At 44.9% G+C, this 22179-nt stretch overlaps 1 protein-coding gene across 1 annotated transcript in view; it reads left to right on the top strand.

Moving 5' to 3' along the window:
* Positions 1 to 22179, top strand: part of MFSD9 (major facilitator superfamily domain containing 9) — a 203706-nt gene that overhangs the window by 71515 nt on the left and 110012 nt on the right. The window contains exons 3-4 of the mRNA XM_069636926.1: positions 2694 to 2737; positions 20913 to 21042. Coding sequence (XP_069493027.1) covers positions 2694 to 2737; positions 20913 to 21042 — 174 coding nt within the window. The remainder of the gene's footprint in view (positions 1 to 2693; positions 2738 to 20912; positions 21043 to 22179) is intronic.

Consider the following 22179-nt stretch of genomic DNA (forward strand, 5'->3'; position numbering starts at 1 on the left):
ACCGAAGGTAGCAGCCCAGCCCGAACTGCTAGGCCAGGTCCCCTCTGCACAGAAAACCAAGCAACCCCAGACATGTTTCGGCCTTGTTGGACCTCCTCAGTGAGGTGCAGCCTGGTTCCCTGTGGCGCAGCGAGCAAGGGACCCACGTCTGGGCATACCCTCTCTCACAAGGAGAAACAAACTGACCACAAAAGTGATGGGTGGAAGGTTTCGAATGAATCTAAACCACTGGTGAGGCCAAGCCTGATTTGCATATGGTCTTTCCCCTTCTGTAATGGCTTGGCAGGCAAAGAACGGTGGTCTGGAGGGTTGCCCAGAGCAATGCCAGTGGTTAAGATTCATTCTAAACCTTCCAGCCATCACCTCTTTGTTTTTGCTTTGTCACCCCGAGTGGGACGGGTATGCCCAGACGTGGGTCCCGTGCCTGCTAGGCCTAGAGACCCAAGCTACTCCTCACTGATGAGCCCCAACAAGGGCGAAACATGTTTGGGGATGCTTGTGGTCTCGTGCAGAAGGGATGTGGCCTAGCAGTTTGGGATGGACTGCCCCTTTTGGGGTGAGGCCAAGCCTGATTTGCATATGGTCTTTCCCCTTCTGTAATGGCTTGGCAGGCAAAGAACGGTAGTCTGGAGGGTTGCCCAGAGCAATGCCAGTGGTTAAGATTCATTCTAAACCTTCCAACCATCACCTCTTTGTTTTTGTTTATAGCACACAAACATATCACGTGAGATATATATATGTATGTATATTACACGTGAAATATAAATATTTACCGAAACTGCTGCCGAGATTGCAATCCGCCCGTTTTCTACAAAACCATGTGGATTGCAGACAGTTCATGACACTTCTGTGCCGTGCACTGCGCTGACACCCAGGCCCACCTGAGAATAAGTGTGGTGCCTGGGTGTCAGGGAAAGGCCCAGTGAAGCATGCTGCTTAGCATGCTCACTGCGCCTTGTTGAGAATCGGGCCTTCAGTTGATTGCAGTGTCTCCAGAAATGACTGCCAGAGTCTTTTGGTTTATCGTTGACCACATTGACACCCACCTCCAAAATAAGAATGAAGAAGCTGATTACAGGGCAAGGGTGAAAATGCCACAACTAAACAGAACATTATTACAAGTGTGGAGACTAAACAAACACTTCTGGAGTTCCTGGGTATCGGGGCCAGTTGAATTTGGCAATTCCCTTGGCTTCCAGCAAGCGTTTTGGGGAGGGTGCACTAAAAATGATCAGATCTTAATGACGCAGTGTGATTTACATTTCCTCGATTCCCCCGCAGGCTTTCGTGATGGCTGCTACGAAAGTGGCCTTTATTCTTTCTTATATAATTGATGAGGCGGCCAACTGATCAATACCTTTTTTTTAGTTTTTTCAAACGAACCCATTTGTGTATAGCCTAACTTGCTTTAAAGCGAAAATGAAACCTGTTTCAGTGGAGGCAGCTGAGCCTAGCGGTGTCTGTAGCGAGTTACTCGATTTAAAACCGATTAGCAGAGGTGAGCGGTGTAATATGACTGAGTAAAACTCTGTGCTATTCTAAAGCAGTTTTCTAGAGGAGAAGAGAGCATCCTTGCCATAGCAAAGATTGCGAGAAGTGTTGAAAGATGCCTTTACCACCATAGTTGGTCGGCCCATTGTTCTGGAATCCTCAATTTATTTATGCAGGGTGATTTTCTTTTAATCTAAAAAAGTCTGGAAAAATACAAAGTAGTTTAGACACACCCTCCATTTCTTTACCTAACGATCTGTAAGGGTTTAACAATGAAAATACATTTGTGTTTATTCATTTTTTTTTTTTACACTATTCTACCTCTGATCTCGACAAAGCCCTTCAGTGCTTGGATCGTCTTACATTTTCTTTCGCTAGAACAAAGGCTGTCCTTTTCCCTGTTGTGGTCTTAATGTGAGGGCTCCATCCCTTGCATCCTTGGCTGCTATATGGTGACTAAATTGCTTTCTCCACTCGGAATCAGCATGCACTATGTGTGTTTAGGTGAACTATCTTGCCTTAAATCATCAAGTCCTGTTAAATTTCACTTACAGCGCAGTCATGATGGGTGCTATTCAGGAGTTCTGCCAGCACCATGCTATCGATCCCCGATTTTGATTATTAATTAGTCCATTCACTTTTGAAGAGTTGTCATGTGGTTGTGTAACCATCGGAATTGATGCTTTTGAATCTTTCATTAGTGTGGAAGGAGTGGAAGTCCATATCCGTAAAGGTTTCGTACCACAGTGACTCTTGTACCATCACTCCTTAGTTGTTAGTGCATCAAACACTAGTGCGCTAAACACACCCATCGTTTTCTTCTTCGTCTGTAGTTTTTGGCGTACACCGAGGTGTAGAAGGACTGAGCTGTTGGGATCCAGCGAGTGTGTAAGGTGGGTAGGTGGGTGGAACCTGCATGATGTGAATGCACACAAGGACGACGACTTCAATCAAATGTTGTCTTTCTGTGAAACTATCCCTGTGACCAGGATATTTACAACAGTCTGGAGGAGTGGGAAGGTAGACAAGCACTACCACTGAAAGCATTGTCAATAGAGTTTCTACTCAACAAAGTTTTTCTCACCCTTGTAAGTGTCATTACTTGAAGTATGTATTGCATTGATCTAACCCAATACTTTGAACAGTATTTCTGAAACAGTATAATCAGTGTAATTTGCCTTTTTGTCCTAATTCGATTTTAGGTTCTTTATATGGAATTCTACAACTGCTGTCCAGCAGCTTGGTGGTAAGTGTTTTGTGATTTTTGGTAACCTATTTTTGTAGAGAAGATTGGAAAACATGTTTATCTTTGGCAAATATGAAAGTTAATTGAGTGAACGCTACCTTGGTAGTCTCTTGGGTAGAGATTTGAAAGGACACAGCCTATGTGTGAATTGTTTATTTCCTGACCGGGATTCGAACTTGTGTTGCTCTGCTTGTCTTGCTTCCCAGGCCAACACGTTGCCCCTGAGTTATCCTCCTGACCCATAATAAAGGGAGATTCCTGACGCAGGAGAATCTCTAACTCATGTACATTGAGGTTTTATTTTGGTTCCCTTGTGCAGCTAATGCTAAATACATTCAGTACATGGCGTTGCATCCTGTCCTCCATCCTTCTCTTTTGATGCAATAAACCAAACACCAACATCTCTTCCAAACTCAAAACCTTTAGGTGAACTGTTCAACTAGAAAACACATTACTGGCTTGGCAACTACCTCTTCAACCACCATCAGTGCCTCCAATAACTGCTTCAGGCTAAAGACAACTTTCTCACCATGATGGCTTAGGGCCTCACTTTACAAACTCAGGAGATTGTTTTAGGTGATATGATATGATACGATAGATTATTTGTAACACGCTCAATACCCAGAGGTTTCTAAGCGCGAACCCAGGGATCGAACCAGTGGTGCTCCGTGTCGTCTTGCTTCCAAGGCGAGCACATTGCTCCTGAGCTATCCTCCAGAGAGCATTGCCACTAGCAGAATAGCTTTACCGCTGGTGGTAATTTGAGAATTAATCTCTCTTTACAGCATTACCGTTATCAAGGTAGTAATGGTGGTGGATGCTCTGAAAATACTGCTGGCTGTATGATAATAAATCTGAATTCATATAAAGCATTTCGTTGTTTCTCGCTCTTCATGGGGAGGGAAATGGCACATCCACAATAGCAGAATAGACCCCTGCTTGTACATAATCTTCTAATGCAGAACATTGTTAGAGATCACACTTTCATGCATTACCCGTTGACGGTGTTGAGACAATGAGTATCTGAGAGACCCACATTTATACAACCTACTAAGCCCACATGAAAAAAACTTTTTTCCGTTTTTTGAAGGGAAGTGCTTGTGCTTACTGAGTGAAGGTAAAAATTGACAGATTTTCAAGGTGATATTTCCTCAGGGCTCCCATCGTGAGCAGTCATCTGCAAAGTGCATCAATGTTAATGATTACTTTTTTGGGGCTTTGTTCTGAGTGTAAGCCTTTTCCCTGCAGCACTGATTGTGCACCTAACATGCCTCAAAGTACAAAAATGATGGCACCTGCTCACTCCTTACCCTGTAGGTATCACATAGGGTTGCTTGAAGCACCAATGGTCGTCTTGCTGTGAGTCGTGTTGGTCGCTACTGGCCTAGTGGAAGTTTGTTTGCCTTTTGGAGCTACCAAACGAACTATCTGTTATTTCTGTTGCGCACAAGCAGCCTAAATGTACTCTTTTTTTTTCTTGTTTTCCCCTGTTGGTCACCATAGGGCTACTTGTGTTTTTTGTATACCAACCTAACCTGTTGTCACCAACAGGTAACCCCTATGCACTCTACTGTGGTCAATTGACCTCCTTCATTCAATGGCACATGCCAATATTTCCATTTGTGATATGGTATGTAACATGAATCCAACAACTTTAACAATCTGTTCAACATATAATTGTGACAACTTTTTAACATCAAGAGTGTTTAATGCAGTACTAAAAACAGTACTAAAAGGTAGGATTCAACTTCACCATCCAAGTTACATTGCAAATTAAGTTTGATACAAATGGAATTTCACAAAATCGAATGGCCTACGTCCTTATACATTTTTGTTTATATACAATAACAACTCAACAAATGACTTTCACTAAATCTTGGTTCAAGTTCAACAAATGAATTTCACTAAATCTTGGTTCAAGTCAATTTTACCATCATGATTCACATTCAACCATTAAACAAGTAGCCAATGCATTTCGGATATTCCATCCATCATCAGGGCTTATATAACGTAATATTCTATCTTGAGGTATCCGCTCACATTCGCCTGTGTACCTAAAATGTATAATGATATATAATTTAGTGTATAGTATTTTTCAAATCTCATCCTCCATGGGTGGGTGCGTGACAAGAGAAGGATTGTTTGCAAGTCCTCTCTTTATGCATTAGTTGTGATTCAAGCTGGTCTTTTGATGTGGTGCACTGCTGTGCTACTCGCGACAGCTTTGTGGATGATGCATGCAGTCTTGAACAGTATTCTGGCCTGGAGAGGAAGCCAATGTAGTTTGCACAGGATGCCAGTGATTTGTTCAAATGTCGATGTACCTGTAATAAGATGTTAGAACATAAGGTTGAAGAGCACAAGGAACGTTGGTATGCTGCGTTAACAGGGTTGGCTTGTGTTATACGTTCTGCTACCAGTTTGGAGATTCCCATGGGACTATGCTCAATTGCCCCACTAAATGAAAGGATTAGGTTGTGGTGGGAATCAAGGGAAACCAGCGCTTTGGACAAGGTTCTGTATGAACATTAGTGGTTTAATTATTAAAATTTTCAGGATAAATGGTCACTCCTGTTTGAGGTTGGTTCTCATTTCGGCCTTTATTGTTGCTCAAGGCGCCGGCATGTGTTTCAACCCCACAACGGTCTTTATCAAGGCTGTGATATTATTAACACATATAACATATGACAAGATTTGTAATAAGTGTCCAGAATAGTTATCACAATTCAACATAACCAAAATTGCAACAGGGTTATATGTTGACCACAAGAGAAAGGAGGCTGCACCAAGGGGGAGAAAAAGAAGCGGGGGGGTGACAGAGGAGGTAGTTAGAGTAGTAGTTGGTCCTTGACACAGGTGTTGTGGGGGCTCTTATGGAGGCCAAAGTTAGCTTTATCTTGATTTTGCTTAACAATGAGTATGTTTCAATGGGCTTGATGACTATGATTGTTGCCATGTGTTGCGTTTCTGAGATATTGTATGCTGGTTAGCAATCTAAAGAGAAGTAAGTAGTGAGAATGACACTATTATCTATGGCAAATCAATGCGTTTGTACTAGGTGGAGCGGGATGGGTAGTGAGTAGGCTATGCTGTTGCCGTGCACAAGGTCACTGATGAAAGTCTGGTGTTTGCATGCAGGTGCAAGAGGGACTTGAAATAGCCTATGAGTTGGGTGTGTCTGGAATTGGCACACGCTGTTGGATATGGTCCTGGCCACCTCCCCTCGTATGTGATAATATGAGAATTACCTGGTTGTGCGTACTAATTCGGGATGCATGATTGGTGGTTGGGCCACCGTAGCCTGGGATTCTGAGTTCCAGGCGAGAAGTATCCGTGTTGGTCCACATAGTGCTGTAACACCGTGGTTGAAAGAGAAGCATGAACATGCACATGGGTCTCATTATCATTATATCATCAGTGATGCGTGAAGTGCCTATTAATGGCGCAAGTGGCGAGATTCCACACAGGGACATATCAACATCCTAGACTGGAAGGCTAAGCCAGTTGAGGCAGAGTGAGTCGGAGCAATGGGATGGCAAGGTCACGGTTCGACCTCGATGGCTCTATGAACCTGATGCCAGACGTGTGGCAGCAGCTGGTGTAAAGTCGCCCTTGTTGTTAATTTCACGGTGTGAGGCAGGGTACGTGGGGCGGGTGAAGAGAGGAGGGCAGTATGGAGTAGTGCAGGAGGGGGCGCTTGGGCATGGTGCCTCCAGTGGATACACGTGTGCAGTGACACGAGCAGATAGCGGTTGTGTTAAAAGTTAAGGAAGCGCTCTGTGACATCTGGCAGGACTGCTAGTGCGGAACACATGCCTGTGGGAACCGGTTGGCCTCTGTAGTCGGGTCTGGGCGGTATCAGTGATCGAATCAATCCCGTCCACCATATTTGTTGCAGTATTAATATCAGTAAGAGGCTTATTTTTGGCGCTGGTATCCCGCCTCTGATTGGTGGGTTCTATTAAGCGATTTTATTGGGTAAGAGGACAAGTTCATATAGCGTCAGATATTATAGGTTATCAGTTTGTGTGTGCTGGCATACATGCTTACCAGTGAGGTGAAGACCCTGACATACAGGTCAGCCCCGAGTGATGTGCAATTCCTAGTGGTGGGAATGTGTTCTGCTGTTGTGACAGGTGGGGTTAGTGTTATAGCAGTCTATTAAGCTGAGATTACTATAATGTTGTCAGCGAATTATAAGTACTAGGTTAACCCCCACACCCCTCCTCTTCTTTTTCTCCCCGTTGGTGCATCCTCCTTTCTCTCGTTGTCATATAACTTTCAACTCATACACATTTGACAATGCTACTCACCACTTATTGACCTTTATGTAATGTATACAATGTACACAAAGTAATTCACCATTAACTTATATGTCACCCAAGTTGGCACAACATTATGGGTATGTCACCTCATTGTATCTATACCAATCACATTGGACACACTTCACTCTGCTGCAATTTTGGTTATGTTGAATTTGGCTAACTATTCCAGACACTTATTACAAATTTTGTCATATGTGGTATGTGTTAATAATACCACAGCCTTGATAAAGACCCTTGTGGGGTCGAAACACGTGTTGGCACTTTTAGCGACAATAAAGAGCGAAATGAGAACCAACCTCAAACAGGAGTGATCGTTTATCCTGAGAATTTTCATAATTAAACCACTAATGTTCACAGGGAACGTTGATATGAAACACTGTTTCCCTTGATTCCCGCCACAACCTAATCCTATAATATGATGTGTTGCAGCGTGGTGTACTGCTTGTAGGGGAGCCAAGTGAGTGGTGTAAGGAAGGAGGCGGTTGGTTTGCCCCCCACCATACATTTGACATGAAAGGGACCACCTGCTCTTGCAATGGTGGGGGGATGGCTTCCTTGCCCTTATCTGGCCTTGGTGGACTAGTCCCTGGCACATAGAGGTGGTTCCATTGCAAGATACATCTGAACTTCATTTTGTGTACCCCAGACTCCCATCTTTGGACTAGGCCACATTCTGGTATCTGTGAAGCCTTCACTCCCCTCTGCAGCGCCGCGCACAGCGAGCACTGACAGCCCCCACCTTTTTCCTCCTGTGCCACCCAAGTCCATTTCTCACGGATGCCCTGGCGCAAATTGTTGCAAGCAAACAGTGTAGTCTTTTCATACTTCCTCTGAGATCACTGTCCTGTGTGTGACCGGGCCGAATCATGACTTGTGGCCCATCCATTTCAACAAACCCGCTCCTGCACCTCTCACCCGCATTGTTGGAAAATTACTGCCTGCTGAACCTTGTGCTCTTCTTTTGATGTAACAGAAGTGTGACCCTTCCTTGTTAACCACCCTCGAGTGCCCCCAATAAAACTAAGCTCCTGTCATGTATTCTCTCTTAAACTAACACCTGTCAATCAATCCCCTCTCGCTCTGTAGTGCTAGACCTGACAACTGTTACTCACACCCCTACAAGTTACATGGAGGGCAAGCCCCCAAACCCTTCACCTCACCAATGATCTAAAGCAGGATAATGTAAATAAGTGTGTACAATTTATAGACCTCTTTCACTACTAAAGGTTTCGTTTACAGGTTATTTTTTATTGCATGTATTGTGAAAGCATGTAGATTAGGATTAGTTAGACAGTACCAGCCTCCTCTCCCAGACCAAACCAGACCTTCACCTTGCACAGACCGGCCCAGCTGAACCACGTGATGCCGCCAACCCACCAACCTACCAGCCAATCTCGTGCAGCCTCACCCCAAAGCACTATACTAGGACCCATTCCCTCACCAATCCAAATGTAACTTGTAGACTGTATAGAAAACGTCACTGATGACTCTGTAACCCTTTATAATATATTGTATCTGTATGGTTTGCCAAAGCACTCTCAAGGCAGCAGAGTTCTCTGGATGCTGAATTTTACATAAAGACTTTGTTGTCCCTCAACTAATCTGTTGGTCACATTCCCTACTGTGATGTGTCCATTATTCTGAGTCCTATTTGCACTGTGGGGAATGACCGTCTTCGAGGGTGCACCGAGAGACACCGACATGTTGTGTGGCGAGATCCAGGACGCGCCCCAGCAAAACCATCGTCAACTGTGGTTGACCAGTGAGCGTACGCACCAGAGAGGTTCCAAGGGTCCCGTCCATTACAAATACCCGACTGCACGCCGGGGCGGGGTCACGACTTGGTTGGGGTGCGGCCCCTATTGTGGAAATCACCCCCGACAAGTGAGAATTGGTTGCGAGAACCTCAAAGGAGTGGGATTTTAAAGAAGAAATGATGAGCAGAAGTGTAGTGGTGAGGGAAAAGTGGGGGAGTCAGGTTGCGGATATAGGGCTTTTATGAGTGTGACTGGTAGGCTTTTTCTCCTCTTTTGTTTATGTGGCTATTAGGTTGTGAATATAGAGGTAACGGAATACGGGAGGAGTATGGAAACCTAGCTCCGAAAGGGGGTAGAAGGCGGTGCTGCATAGCATTGTCTCAACCAGTGCAGGAAACAAGCGGAGATAAAATAGAAAAACCTAAGAGTCTTGTGTAGCGAAAAGACTCGGGAGATATTAGGTCTTTCTTTTTCTTGTGTGCATAACTCTTTTAGAGGTCAGCCCAATAGGTGCTCATGGAAGGGGGAAAGAGGAGAGTGAATGTGGAATGAGAAGATGATGTGATCAAGGGAGGGGCGGGGGGTGTAACCAGAAGGGCAGCAGATCTGTGTTTTATGTTAATTGTCTTCAAGATCAAACGTGTCAGTATGTTTAAGAGTACATGTAAAAAATATTTGTGTTGAATTTGTTCAATTTATGTTTTTAAAATATGCTGGAGTCGAAAAGGTGTGAGTGAAAGGTTCTTTAAACTGTGATGTTTTACGTCGCCTACTTGGTGTTATAAGGTGAACAGAAGTGTATCTTGATTCAATTTGACATAAACACACACACACGAGTGAACATAATCAAGAGGGAATTATGGGGGGGGGAGATGCACCTTTAGAATATATTTGCCAGCATCTCCCCCTGTACAGCAAGAAAATCCAGAAGTACCATTATCAGTGGCTCACTGGAATAAAGGGGGAGGGATTGTCCCAAGTATGGCCAGAAGAGGATCATTTGACAAAATAATATTGGATCTTGTGACAACCCACTTGTTGGCCAAGTACTGGAGAAAGCAACTTCAAAATAGAAGAGAAGTTTTAGATCTTTGGAGGATGTTCAAAGATACACCTCCTGTGAGTGGTGCAGAAAAGGAAGTGCCAGGGAAGAGAAGCAGATGGGGGAGGAATGAGAAAGGGGGACTAAGAGCTCACTAGACTTTACCCACTTTTAACTAGGCCTGCTGCAGGGTACAGTGACCCATCTTATTTGCCTGCGCCAAACACACCCTCTGCTCCTGCAGCGAAAGCCCCGCCCCCCTATCACCCTAGAGGGTTGTATGGTCCCACGTGTGCCCCACCAGTAAATCACGCACACCTAACTAATGATTTAGAAAGACAACTCGCTACCACCCAAATGGAATGGACACAATAGAGAGCGCTATGTGACAGAGGCCAAATGTTGCCCGGGGGAGGGGAGCTGCCGTCCATCTCGTCGAGTGGGCCAACACCGTCACCACTCCCACCCAGGAATCCATCTAGCCAGCCGGAAGATGAGTGGAAATCGGGGGAATTTTTCTTTCACCTTAACAATACCCCAATACAGATAGTGCGAGTTGGACAAGAAGATAGCCAAGCAAGTGAAAAGCAAGGAAGTGTAGTATCAGACAGAGAAATAGATGAAGTGTGGTGTAATCTGGATGAATATGAGGAAGGGGTGGCGGCGGCAGGGATGCCACTGCCACTAAGAACAGAAGAGCTGGAAGATGGGGTGGTGCGAGAAAGGTGGCAGGGGAGGCTCCGAAGTAGGTTGCTTCAATGCTATTGATTAAAATGAAAGGAGTGAAAGTAAGTAAGAAAGGGAGCAAAACGAAATTGCAAATGCCCTTCATTCACAAGGGAGCAGGGAGGCCCCATTACATACCATGGACAAGAATAATTTATTGAAGGCATTGCCCCACTTTCGGGAGGGGTGGGGAAGTGGATATATGCTTTTGAGAAGCATACCGAGAGGGCCCGCTGGCTATAGGGGATGTAAAGAGCTTGCTGGTGTCCTCTGTGGGAGGCCAGGCAGACGGTGCGTGGGTGAAGGCCGGTTTCCCGGGAGTATCGGTACATTGTTTCCGCCAGGATGGGTCAGCGTTTAATAACGTACAGGCTCAAGTGTGGGATGCACTGCGGAGGACCTTCCCTGATGCCTCAGATTTACATTTGGTGATGCAATGCACCATGGGGGACGAGGAAGAGGCTGCACGGTACATTCTTCGGGTGCAAGACCTGTGGAGAGTCTGAGACGGGCAAGGCCTAGGACCAGTCAACCTGCCTTTTTTACTTTATCATCAAGAGAGGCCTCCTGAAGGAGGTACAGAAGGCCCTAGATAAAATTGCCTGAAATTCAGAGCATTATAGTACACCATTGTAGGAGGATCAAAGAAAGGGAACAAGAAATTGCACAGAGGAGGTTGGCAGACAAGGCCAAACTTGTACAAAACAAGCTGGTGACGGTCGCCGCAGTAACAGCGGCCCTGCCTACTGAAAGACAGGGAGACGGTGAGGAGGGTTCAGGAGGTTCACTGGCAAGGATGGCAGCAACATGGTCCACAAACAGACAGGGACAATGGGTAGGTGAGAAGCAATACCAGCGACCGCCACAAGCGCCGCAATAGGGCATGTAACCACAATTAGCTTGTCAAAACACCATGGGAAACACCCACACAAATGTCTTGCTACTTCAGCGAATGGCATGCCTGCGGCGTTCCGTGGAACAGCAATGATCGGGGAAAGCATTTTCTCTGTCCCGGGAACAAATACCTACCCAGATAAGGACAGCCCACAGAGAGCACTTTTGGGTGTCCAGTCCTATCAACTACCCTATGTCCAGACAAGGAACCACTGGTGGGGTGGAGATAGGAAACGAGCAGTTCATCTTTATGGTCGACTCAGGACCAGAAAAATCGTGCCTCATGGAAAGCCAGTTTCCGCTGTCGGGCAAAAATTTGCAAATGCAGGAATTCTCTGGGGCAATTTTAAAGGTTCATTACACAAAAGATTTGGACTTAACGGTGGGAGGAAAAATGGTGCGGGCACCCCTGTTACACCACAAATTTGCTAGGGAGAGATCTCCTCAGTAAACTTAATTAGACCATCTCTTTTACAGAACCAGGGATAGTGTGCTCTACTCCAGGAGCCGCAAGCCATTGGCCTACTACAGCGGGACATTAGATTCTGTGATGCAGGGGCACTTTGCGTGCGAATAAGCACTCGCAGCATTGGCCTTCGCAATCGAGAAAAGTGCCACCATAGTAATGGGATGTTCAGTGACGCTATTTGTCGAACACTCTTTATTTGCCATACTCGAAAGATCTACACTCCCCACGCAGCGGGCCACAACATATGAAATAATCTTATCGAGCCCAAACATACACGTTGTGCGCTGTAAGCCTGTAAACCCAGCCACTTTCCTCACAGAACCATGGACAGTGGAAGACATGCAAGCTCACGACTGCGCCACATACGAGGGGGAAGGTGACGATATTCCCAGAGCCAGCGAAAATGCCCTAGAAGGAGGTGAGGTGTACTTTGTGGATGGATCAGCGTCCATAGATCCAGAGACGGGAGGAAAAACATCTGGGGGCAGCAGTAGTGAGAATAGAAGGAGATGAGTATGCGGTGATAGTGCAGAAACGTCCCCCTTCCCATTTCTCTGCACAAGCGGCTGAGTTAATAGCACTAATTGAAGCATTACACACAACCAAAGGATGCACAGTCACAATATACTCTGACTCGGCATACGTGACAACCACGGTCCCCTCCGGCTTGTCACAATGGCGAAGAAGCGGATTCAGGAGAGCAGATGGATCCCCAGTACAACACGCACAGTTGTTGAATTATCTTATTGAAGCATTGGCTGAGCCATCAGTGATTTGGTGAAATGCATGCCAGGTCCACACAAATAACACTGACGTCATCTCACTCTGGAATGTAGCGGCGGAAAGAAGCAGCATGCTTTAGCATGCCCAAGGCAGTAGAATGTGTAGTACAAATGAACACAGAATGATAAAGAAGAAGGGTACAATCCACGCCAATTATGCAAATAATTTAATTACAGAGGCGTGCGCCAATAGAGCAACAGGACTTATGGGTAGGATGCAAGCAATCACCCAGAGACCTCCTCTGACGTCAAGAAATGGCGGGAAAAGTAGTAATGTCAGTAGAATTATTGCACATGGCCTTCCAACAGCTTCATTTCCCTGCACACGTTACCGAGCAACACATAGCAGCAGACATCCAGGAGGAATGGTTTGTTCCAAACCTCCAAGAACACCTTGCAAAACTGATAATAGAGTGCCTAACATGTCAGACATGCAGCTCGGGATGACCTTAAAACACTATGGGGGACACTTGCTCGCCCAGTTGGACCATTCCAAGAGTTACACATAGATTATGCCGACATGGGCGAGAGAGGCAAAGGAGCAAGATCTCGTTGTGGTGGTATGCCGCTTTTCATGTTGGGTGGAAGCAGGACCTTGTGCACACCCGGATGCGAAATGCACAGTAAAGTTCCTGGTAAGGGAAGTATTCCCCAGGTGGGGAATTTGTGATGTTATAAGCTCAGACAATGGTACTCATTTTATAAATGACCTTTTCAAAGAAGTGACATCGTTGCTAGGTGTGAAGCACAGACTGTGTCCGATTTACCACCTGCAGGCAAATGGGGTGGTCGAGAAGATCAATTACCTCCTTAAAAGCAGACTCTCTAAATTGTGTCACACCCTAAAAAAGTATTGGGTGTATTGCCTGCCCCTAGCACTATTTCAACTCAGAATGCAGCCTAGTAAGGACCATCATTTGTGCCCGCACAAAATAGCTACGGGAAGGCGCATTCAAACGCCACTACATTCCAGAATTCCCCCAGCCCATTCCACATTCTGTTACCTCATTCATAGGGATCTTTTAGAACATCTCATGTAATAGACAGCCAGCATATAACATATAACACCATGGAAAGGGAGAAGGGACTATGTGTAGTCCCTTTAACTTCCTGTAAGAATCTATTAGTATGCCAGTCCAATGGGCCTAGGTATTAATAGCAATAAGCCCCTTGCTGGGAGGAGGGGAGTGGAATTACACCTTCAGGCCCTGCTTTACTCGGGCCTGTAACTGTGGGCTCCGGGGCATTACTTCAAGCGGTAATGCCCCCCCAGTTCAGGGCCTATTGCTTAATGAAGGCATGCTTGAGTGAATCACGTCACAAATGGAATGATATATGGAACGCTAGGCATGTCGCAGTGAGAGTGTTCTACTCATGCCAGTTGATCCTGTGTGAGCTGAGTGGATTCATGGTGGGTGACCTATCCTTTACTTAATGTTGAGACAATTGCCTGATTCCTGTACCTTCAAGGATGTAATGAGAGAAATCGACCAACTTGATTTCTACATTTTTGACATCAGCCTATTTAGTGTGCACAAGATACTAAAACTTCCCCAGTTGTATTGATTCCCACTGAAAACGTTTTACTTGTTTTTTAATTAAAATGAAAAGTACATTCTAATGGAGCATAAAATACGTCCTATATGAGGCATGTTCAGCAATTAGTCCCAAGAGTAACACTGTCATAGGGTGGAAACTCTGTGTTCAGATAAGCCTTGAACCAGGCTCCCATCTAAGTTTGAGATAATCAGGCCCCAGCTTTAGGCTAGCAGCGTCCGATATTAGGATCTCAAAAGCTCTCAAAAGTTTCCTGAGTGGAGAGAGACAGTGGGTTTTCCCAACGATCAGATCTGTCTAAATTCACAAAGGATGCCTTCACATGGGCAGGCCATTTTAGGCTCTTTCCTCCAGTTAAACACAATATTTGGATTACCCCTTCACAGTATTTTTTCTAACCCTCAGTACTCCATACTCTGAGCCAATATAGGTCCGGTTTAAAAGAGAGCTGTGTTAATACTGGTACATGATTAAGTTCTAGGTGAAGCAATTCAGAAGGTGCACTGACGGGAAGCAATAGTATTTTTTTAAAGACACGTATTTTCACAAGAACTTAACTTTTCAAGATTTGTAAAACCCCATAATTCTGCATAATACAGAGCGGCCAGAAACGCTTGTTTCTTAAGCAAGTCCTGGACTGGTGATACGTCCCCACTCCCATGTTTACAAAAAAATGACAGAATACTGTTAGGGAGAATTCTCTTAAAAGGCTAATTTCCCAAACCTAGTGAGTCCCCCAGCAGCTTTGCTGGATTTTTGGGGGTGTTTTTTTTTTCTACTGCTAAGAGTGAGACTCTTTTGCTCCCACTCATAGACATGTTTGAGGTATGTCTTTGACTTATGTACTTCTGGGCTATGGGGTTTGCGTTTTACTCCATAGGGTATCATCTGTTTTTCTGTATGTGTGGTACACAGCACCCTCAGTGCAGTACCACATGGGTGTCACAGTGACCCCCAAACATAGACTCCATACCCTGGGACTGACTACTGTCTCCCATGGCATGTAAAGTCACCATTGGCTTTACTAGTCCAAAATTGTGAACAGAACCAGTACAAACCATCATATTGTGGAAGTACTGATAAGGGGTAATTCGATTGCCCCTGGGTCTGTTTTCAAGGGGGCACTGTCCAGTCCCCCCCCCTTGTCGAGTTTCTGGCTGGTGTTAGTGGTCACCACGCAAAATATTCCAACGGAATATTCTTTATGGGATTTTCCCATTCATTTTAAACGCACCACTTTTTGGTGCAATGTTAGAGATACCGCTGGTTTATTTATTTAATATTAAATCACCAGTTGGGTATTTTTGCCAGAACTCAATTCTAAAATGGTGTTTGTGTCCGTCTCTGTAACTCTGACCAAGGTTGTGCCATTTGTTCCACTTTTTTGCCAGGCTTCTCCACAGAAGCCCTCCAAATGGTGACACTCTGTCTGGGTTCCACAGGAAGGGTGGAGGGGGGAATTGGCACCCTGTACTGCATTGCCTCGGCAACCCATTTCGCACTCTACTCTGATTGGTCCAGTGGTGAGCCGCCCGGCTCACCACTTAGCATGTGTGATGGACAGCTAGGCTGATGAATGGGGGTTTTGCTGCATAAAAGCAGGGCCTTTGGGACTGGAACTTCAGAAGTCGCCACAGGACCTAGGAATCCGAAGAGGGATGAAGTTGAGCCATCTGCCACGGCGACACCACCGGTGGAGCCCTGCTGCAGCTACCTCACCACTTTCCTGACGACAAGAGAAGATCTTCTGCTGGACGAGTCTTCTTCCTCTGAGCTGGTGGGGCGAACCAGTTCACCCTTTTTGCCTTCCAAAGACGGCCCTTGGTCGATGGCCCCTGCCAAGCACCCCGGCAGCCGGATAGCCAAGCTCACCACTTTTGACCGCAAATAAAAGGACCACACCTTTTCATCGGGAACTTCGCGGCTGGTTTCATCCCTGTGCAGTGCAACGACTCCACGGTTCCTCCTCGACGAGATCCTCTCTTCCCCTGGTCGGAACCACGAACTTCAACCACTGCCAGGAACAACTGCCCCCGCTGGAGCTTCCTTCCCCTTTAAGGTACTTTTGTCCTACCTGGCCTCCCTTTCTACAGATTGCTAAAGAAGACCCTTAAATCATTGGCTTCAAAACTGGGTTGGCTCCAGGCCTTCTAACTATATCTTTTGAATCCCCCAACCTCTTTTGAACACTCTGCAAAGACTTTCAGTGCACTTTAAACCGTGTGATCTTGGGCACATTTCACTTTGCTCCATTTAAAGTGGGCCTGGCCTGTGAACTTTGGCTCTACAGTATTACCTGCCTTTCTCTCCTTGCTCTGAACTCTTAAAAGTGCTGGGAACTGTTTTATTTTATGCTCTGCCTTTTCTCTCCCTTTTTAACCTAAACTATTGGAGTGCCATCTAGGTTAAGTGCTCGCTTCTATCTTAACAAATAGTTGTGTTTTAACCCTGTCTTGTCTGATAGTTACTAAGTGAGGTGTGTATACTTACCTGACTGTGTTTTAAAATTACTTTTCATTGAGAGTGCTAGTGTATTACCTAAAGTGTGTTTTAAATAAATAATTATATACTTTTTATACAAAGCTCTGGTCAGTGTTTGTTTGCTCTACTGTGTTTTGACCCTATTGTGTATACTCTACATACCGCCCTACTCTTCTTGAGAGAAGTCTGACTGCTCAGCCACAGCTACCAAGTAAATCTGGGTGGTGCAGACTGCTACCAATTGGGTTTACTGCTTACTTCTGTAGTCTTAATCTTTTTGCAGTGGTCCCCAAGGGAACTGCACAGGATTCTGCCTAACAAATACCACAATGTTTCCATTGTAAGCGCTGACTGGTAGGACTGCTCTTCCCACCCACCATTGTCTTGGAAGCGCACGCCCAGATAATCGAAATGCGCGACTTGCTCAATTATAAGAGTTGCTGGCAATTAAAGCTATGGCTCTCTTCTTTGTAAAAGGAGGCTTAAACATCATTACTTTGGATTTTTCAGAATTCAAGGTTAAACAAAGGGACCTGCGCTTATCCTGAAAAATAGACATATCCCTTCTGAGGTCTGATGAAGTAGTGACGAGTAACATGGCGTCACCCGCATAAAAAAGAGGAAGGAATTTAACAGAAGCCAATCTGGGGGGTGGGGCGTCCTGGCACCCGTCCAATAAGGCGTTGATGATTTCTTGGACATAGATTTTAAAAAGGATTGGTGCGCGGACATATTCCCTGCCCGATGTCCATGCTGACAGCAAACTCCTTTGTCAGAAAACGACCAACTTGATTTCTCCATTTCTGACTCCAGCCTGGTCTGTTTAGTGTGCAAAAGATACTAAAACTTCCCCAGTTGTGCAACTTCAGAATATCCACAACTAACATAACTAAAAGCAGTAGTTTACATATCCACGCTTCTCATCAGTGACAATACTTCATTCCTTTAAAGTCCTAGAGCACCTCTGTGATTTCAGTGTAAACCAGCTAGTCCATCTCTGAGTGGGAGCCCAATGGAAAGGTGAAGAGTCCCGTTGGCCTATGACTGCTTTTGGGAGGGGTTTGTTTCTCTTTATGGTTTCGTGTGTCTGGCTGGCATGCTGCAGCTCAGTGTCAGTGATGTGCTGTGATGTCAGAGTGGAATGATGATGTCTGTGTGTGTGTTCTGCCAGTGGCAGTTACAACTGGGAGCTGGCTGGGTGTGGATGGCCAGTGGTTCGTGTTGTCTATACCTACTTTTCCTACATACTACCATACGCGTTTGGTGAACCAACAGACAATAAACTAATATACAGTGAAGCTTGGATCAGGTATCTTCTGTTGTACATGAACCGACACAATTTTTCTTCGCAAAAGTTATTCTACACACTTCATTCCTTTTTGAGACATTAGTGCAGATTTCTCTGTTACATTTTTAGGTATTCTGGCTCTAACCTTGATCACCTAACAAATGTTCTTTGCCTGATCAGTGTTAATCTGATAGTTAAAACGAGTCCCCACTGTACTCAGCACCTATGGCACTGAGGGTGGGGTCTGAGGTATCTGTCCATATGCCACCCAACATACAGAGAAAGGAGACATTGAGAGATATGCCTTTCTTATACCCATGAGCTCTTCCTCTTGCAAAACCTTTCATGCCTCCTGAAACCCACTAAAGCGAGGATTGTTCAGTCAGAGCCTTTCCCTTTATCTGACATTCCCTGATAGTTGTTGCACATGGAATACTGTGTCTCTATAGATGGGGAGAGACAGGGAATGATGAATAGAGACCAAAAGGTACACAAGGAGAACATGTTTTTGACATTGGTAGAGCAAGAAAATAATAATTGGAATGGTTTACAGTGATACTGTTGTGCAATGCTTGTTTGCAGGCGGTCATGATGTGGTTGTGCATTGTCATGCATTTGCAGAACTGTTACTCATTCTCTGCCTTTCCATAGCGTAGTATGCCTATTTAGACATTGTGATGCCTTTTGGTACTTTTCTGCCTTGTTTTACCTTTTTAGGCCAGGGCGGAAACTCGGGGCATTTAGCTTGACGCAAATTTGCAGGGCTTCCCTTCTGACTACCCATAGACATGTCACAAGCATGTCTACTACAGCACCACTCAACCTTACACGGGGTGACCACAGAATGCAGCTCGACACACACAGCCCACAAACAATTGACATAAGCAACCACACAACACATCACATCACAACCATCTACTTGATAATTGCAGCATTACCATCCTGGCAGGTACTGGTAAGTAACTGCCTGTCTAGTCCTCTGATTTGTTATACTAGCTTACCCGTAGGGTTAGGGTAATGTACATGTTTCAAGTATAAATGTGGTAAATTCTTACCATTCTACTAAGCCTTAGTCCATACTACTTGCTACGCAACAAGTCAGCATAGGTTATTCAATATAGCAGTACAGTCAGTTATGTGTTTGCCTCGACATTTGTATGAGGTCTGCAGTCACAGTTCTGAATCTAGGCAGTGCTGACTCAATCCTTCATCCTTTCAAGGTTTATGCAATTCAGTTTGTGGCTGATTTTGTTTGTATCAGAGCAGCCTCAAAGGGGTTACTGATAATGCACATAGTTTACATTCACCTGGGTTTCACCACCTCTACCCCCTCACAACAAGCACACCCTCGCCCCTGGCCACATCCTCTTTCACGCTCTGTCTACCCCAAAATGCCTGACACCAAAGGTGCCATGTTCATTTTAACTGCTTCCTGGCACCCCACCAACCCCGTCCAACATCGCCTATCTGCCCCACGCCAACCACTTACCTGCTCCCCCTCCTGCACTGCCAATCTCCTCTGCCATCTCTGGGGCCTGCGTGCCCCACCTGTACCCTCTTTCCTGGTGGCAGGCTTCTATGGGCAGTGTTTCTAGGGTGGCCTCCTTGTGGGCCATCCAGGAATCGTGGTTCGTAGACTTGAAGCATGCCTAGCTTATTGCTACTTCTTCAGATATCCATTCTCCACTCTGACCACCACCATAACCCAAGAATTCAGGGATCGCAGAAGTAGATCACCACTACTACTGTGTACTATCCAATTCAAGTATCCTAACTATGCCCCTTTGCTCATATCTACTCTACTATACAAAGGACATTTATACAGTGTTTACTGCATTATTTAACACAGCTGCCAATATTCCTGTTGACCAACTACATCACGAAGTTCCTGAAATTGGTGGAGTAGTGTCTTGTGTTAGCTATATAAAAGCAACATGTTTAAGACCCCCACACGCTCCCAACACCTAATTTTCGTGGGCCAAAATCACTTTTGAGGTTCAACGTTATAGTGTAAAAGTATCTTAACATTGGTCTGTCAAACTAAGGCTCTTATAGTATACATTTACTGGGGTTATCTGTATCATTGCTCCAATGTTGAAGTTCTGCTTATTTGTCGATGGCCTGAAAGCTGTATATGACCACTCCCTCAGCAGATTGAAGAATCTCCTCTACAATTGGAATCTTTCTTTTCCCATCAAAATCCAGAAGATGGAAGCTCGCTAACCTGGGTAGGGAGGCTTTAGTGCACTGCTGCTCAGCGATTGAGAAAGGGCAGTGTAGTTCCTTCAATAAACAGGGCAGGCAATCTCCAAATCCACATAAATAACATTCACATAAAAAGGCATGTTTAAGTTCTGTGACCTCATTTCATCTTTGTTGTTCTCACAAGGATAACCATTCATTCTAAAAGGTAATTGTGGGTCATTATGGGTTTGGTGATACCTGCCCAGTAAATCTGCCCAGATACGACCAGACTGTATACCGCCGTTTGATCCGGTGGAATTACCGCTGGACTACAAGAGGCAGTGGCAGTGTAACTTTGCATGTTTTCTGAGTTCACAGGACTCAATGGGGCTTTTCGGTGGAAATTCTGCCACGGTAATCCTGCCGAAATGGCAGCACATGGCTGGAGGTGAATCCTCCAACTTTCTGTCCGCCTCATAGTTGGGCGGTGCAGGAATGCAGCGGTATATGGCAATATTGATGCATTTATCTTGCACTGCCCATCACATAATGAGGCCCAATTGTGTTTAGTGCTTCTGAATTAACTTATATAGCTAATCGAGTTACTGTCCAATGCACTTTCTACTTGATCATTTTTTGTTTGCATAATGCAATTTTCTATCTTCAACAGGGTGGTTGGAGCGATGTAGTAGGAAGACGATACTCCCTTCTTGTCTGTATTCTTCTGAGCTCACTTGGTTATTTTCTTCTTGGTCTCTCCACTAACATCTTTTTGTATGCAGTTGCTAGAATACCTGTTGGTGAGTAACTTTATGTTGGTGCAGGGAAGAGTGCAACTGCCTTTTAATGGAAATATGGGAAATATGTTTTAGCATCTTGCATAACATTGTGAATTGCTGCAATAGAATGGAAATATAGAACTGAAGTGGAGATTTTATTAAAATGTTATGAAGAAGATGACGAAAAGGAAATATCCAGCCAGCTTGTTGCTTTGTACCAACCTGTATTGGGGGATGACAAGAACACTAAATCATTGAGTACAGAGGGCTCAAGCAATGCTTTCTTTTTTATTGGATGAAAAAGTTACACATACCAAAGGTTCAAACTCTGGCAATTTACCCTCAGGAGTTGTTATAACTGATGCTCTGCAGGAGTATAGGGATGAATGAGTAGTTCCTAAACCACATACTCAGTCCCAAACTACTACAATCCAGCACTGATCTCCATTATAAAGGTGAAACAGACACAGTCCACGACGTATACCTCCTTTGTCTTTTGTAGTAACGTGGGCCAAAGGTATGCTATACTCTTTTGGAGGGATGCTATGTGATAGCAGTATTAACCTAAACAACGTAAGTAGAATGGTAAAACATTTAAATAAAATGGCCAGTCAAGATTCTATAAAACGGTAGACTTTTAATTAAACAATAAATCCAATCAGCTAACTAGTGTACAGTAGAAAAACCCACCTCTCTTAAAGTAAATGAGATTGAAGAAAAAAGAGAATGTAGACATTGGGGAAAGGGCACTCTGGATAGACCAGCAGGGGTGTTCAGACACAAAACTGGCACAATGTTACTGTTCAAAAGATATGTCTTTAAGACGAAACATGAAGAGGACGCTAGGGTTTAAAAGTCACTAAGGTCCCAAATGTTGGCCTGGACAACATGACCTCTTCATAGACTTTTTTCTTAGGTGCTCAACACCTTTGTGGCAGACTTCTTGGCACTTTCGGTGTGGTAGAGCCCATGTTAAGAAAGTTCGAGTGAATGCAAACTCACTGGAGTTTTGCCTGAGTGGGTTAGATGGTGGAAAAATGGAGTCGCTGTTGAAGAAGATGTACTGCGGGTTGCCTCAGAACTCACCAGAAAAAAGTGCAAAAGTAATCAAAAAAGAGTGTACGTCAGGTAAGAAGTAACGCAATTTATTCTGGGCTG

Source organism: Ambystoma mexicanum, chromosome 7p (assembly GCF_040938575.1).
Source record: "Ambystoma mexicanum isolate Mex_15411 chromosome 7p, UKY_AmexF1_1, whole genome shotgun sequence".
Classification (NCBI taxonomy): Eukaryota; Metazoa; Chordata; class Amphibia; order Caudata; family Ambystomatidae; genus Ambystoma; species Ambystoma mexicanum.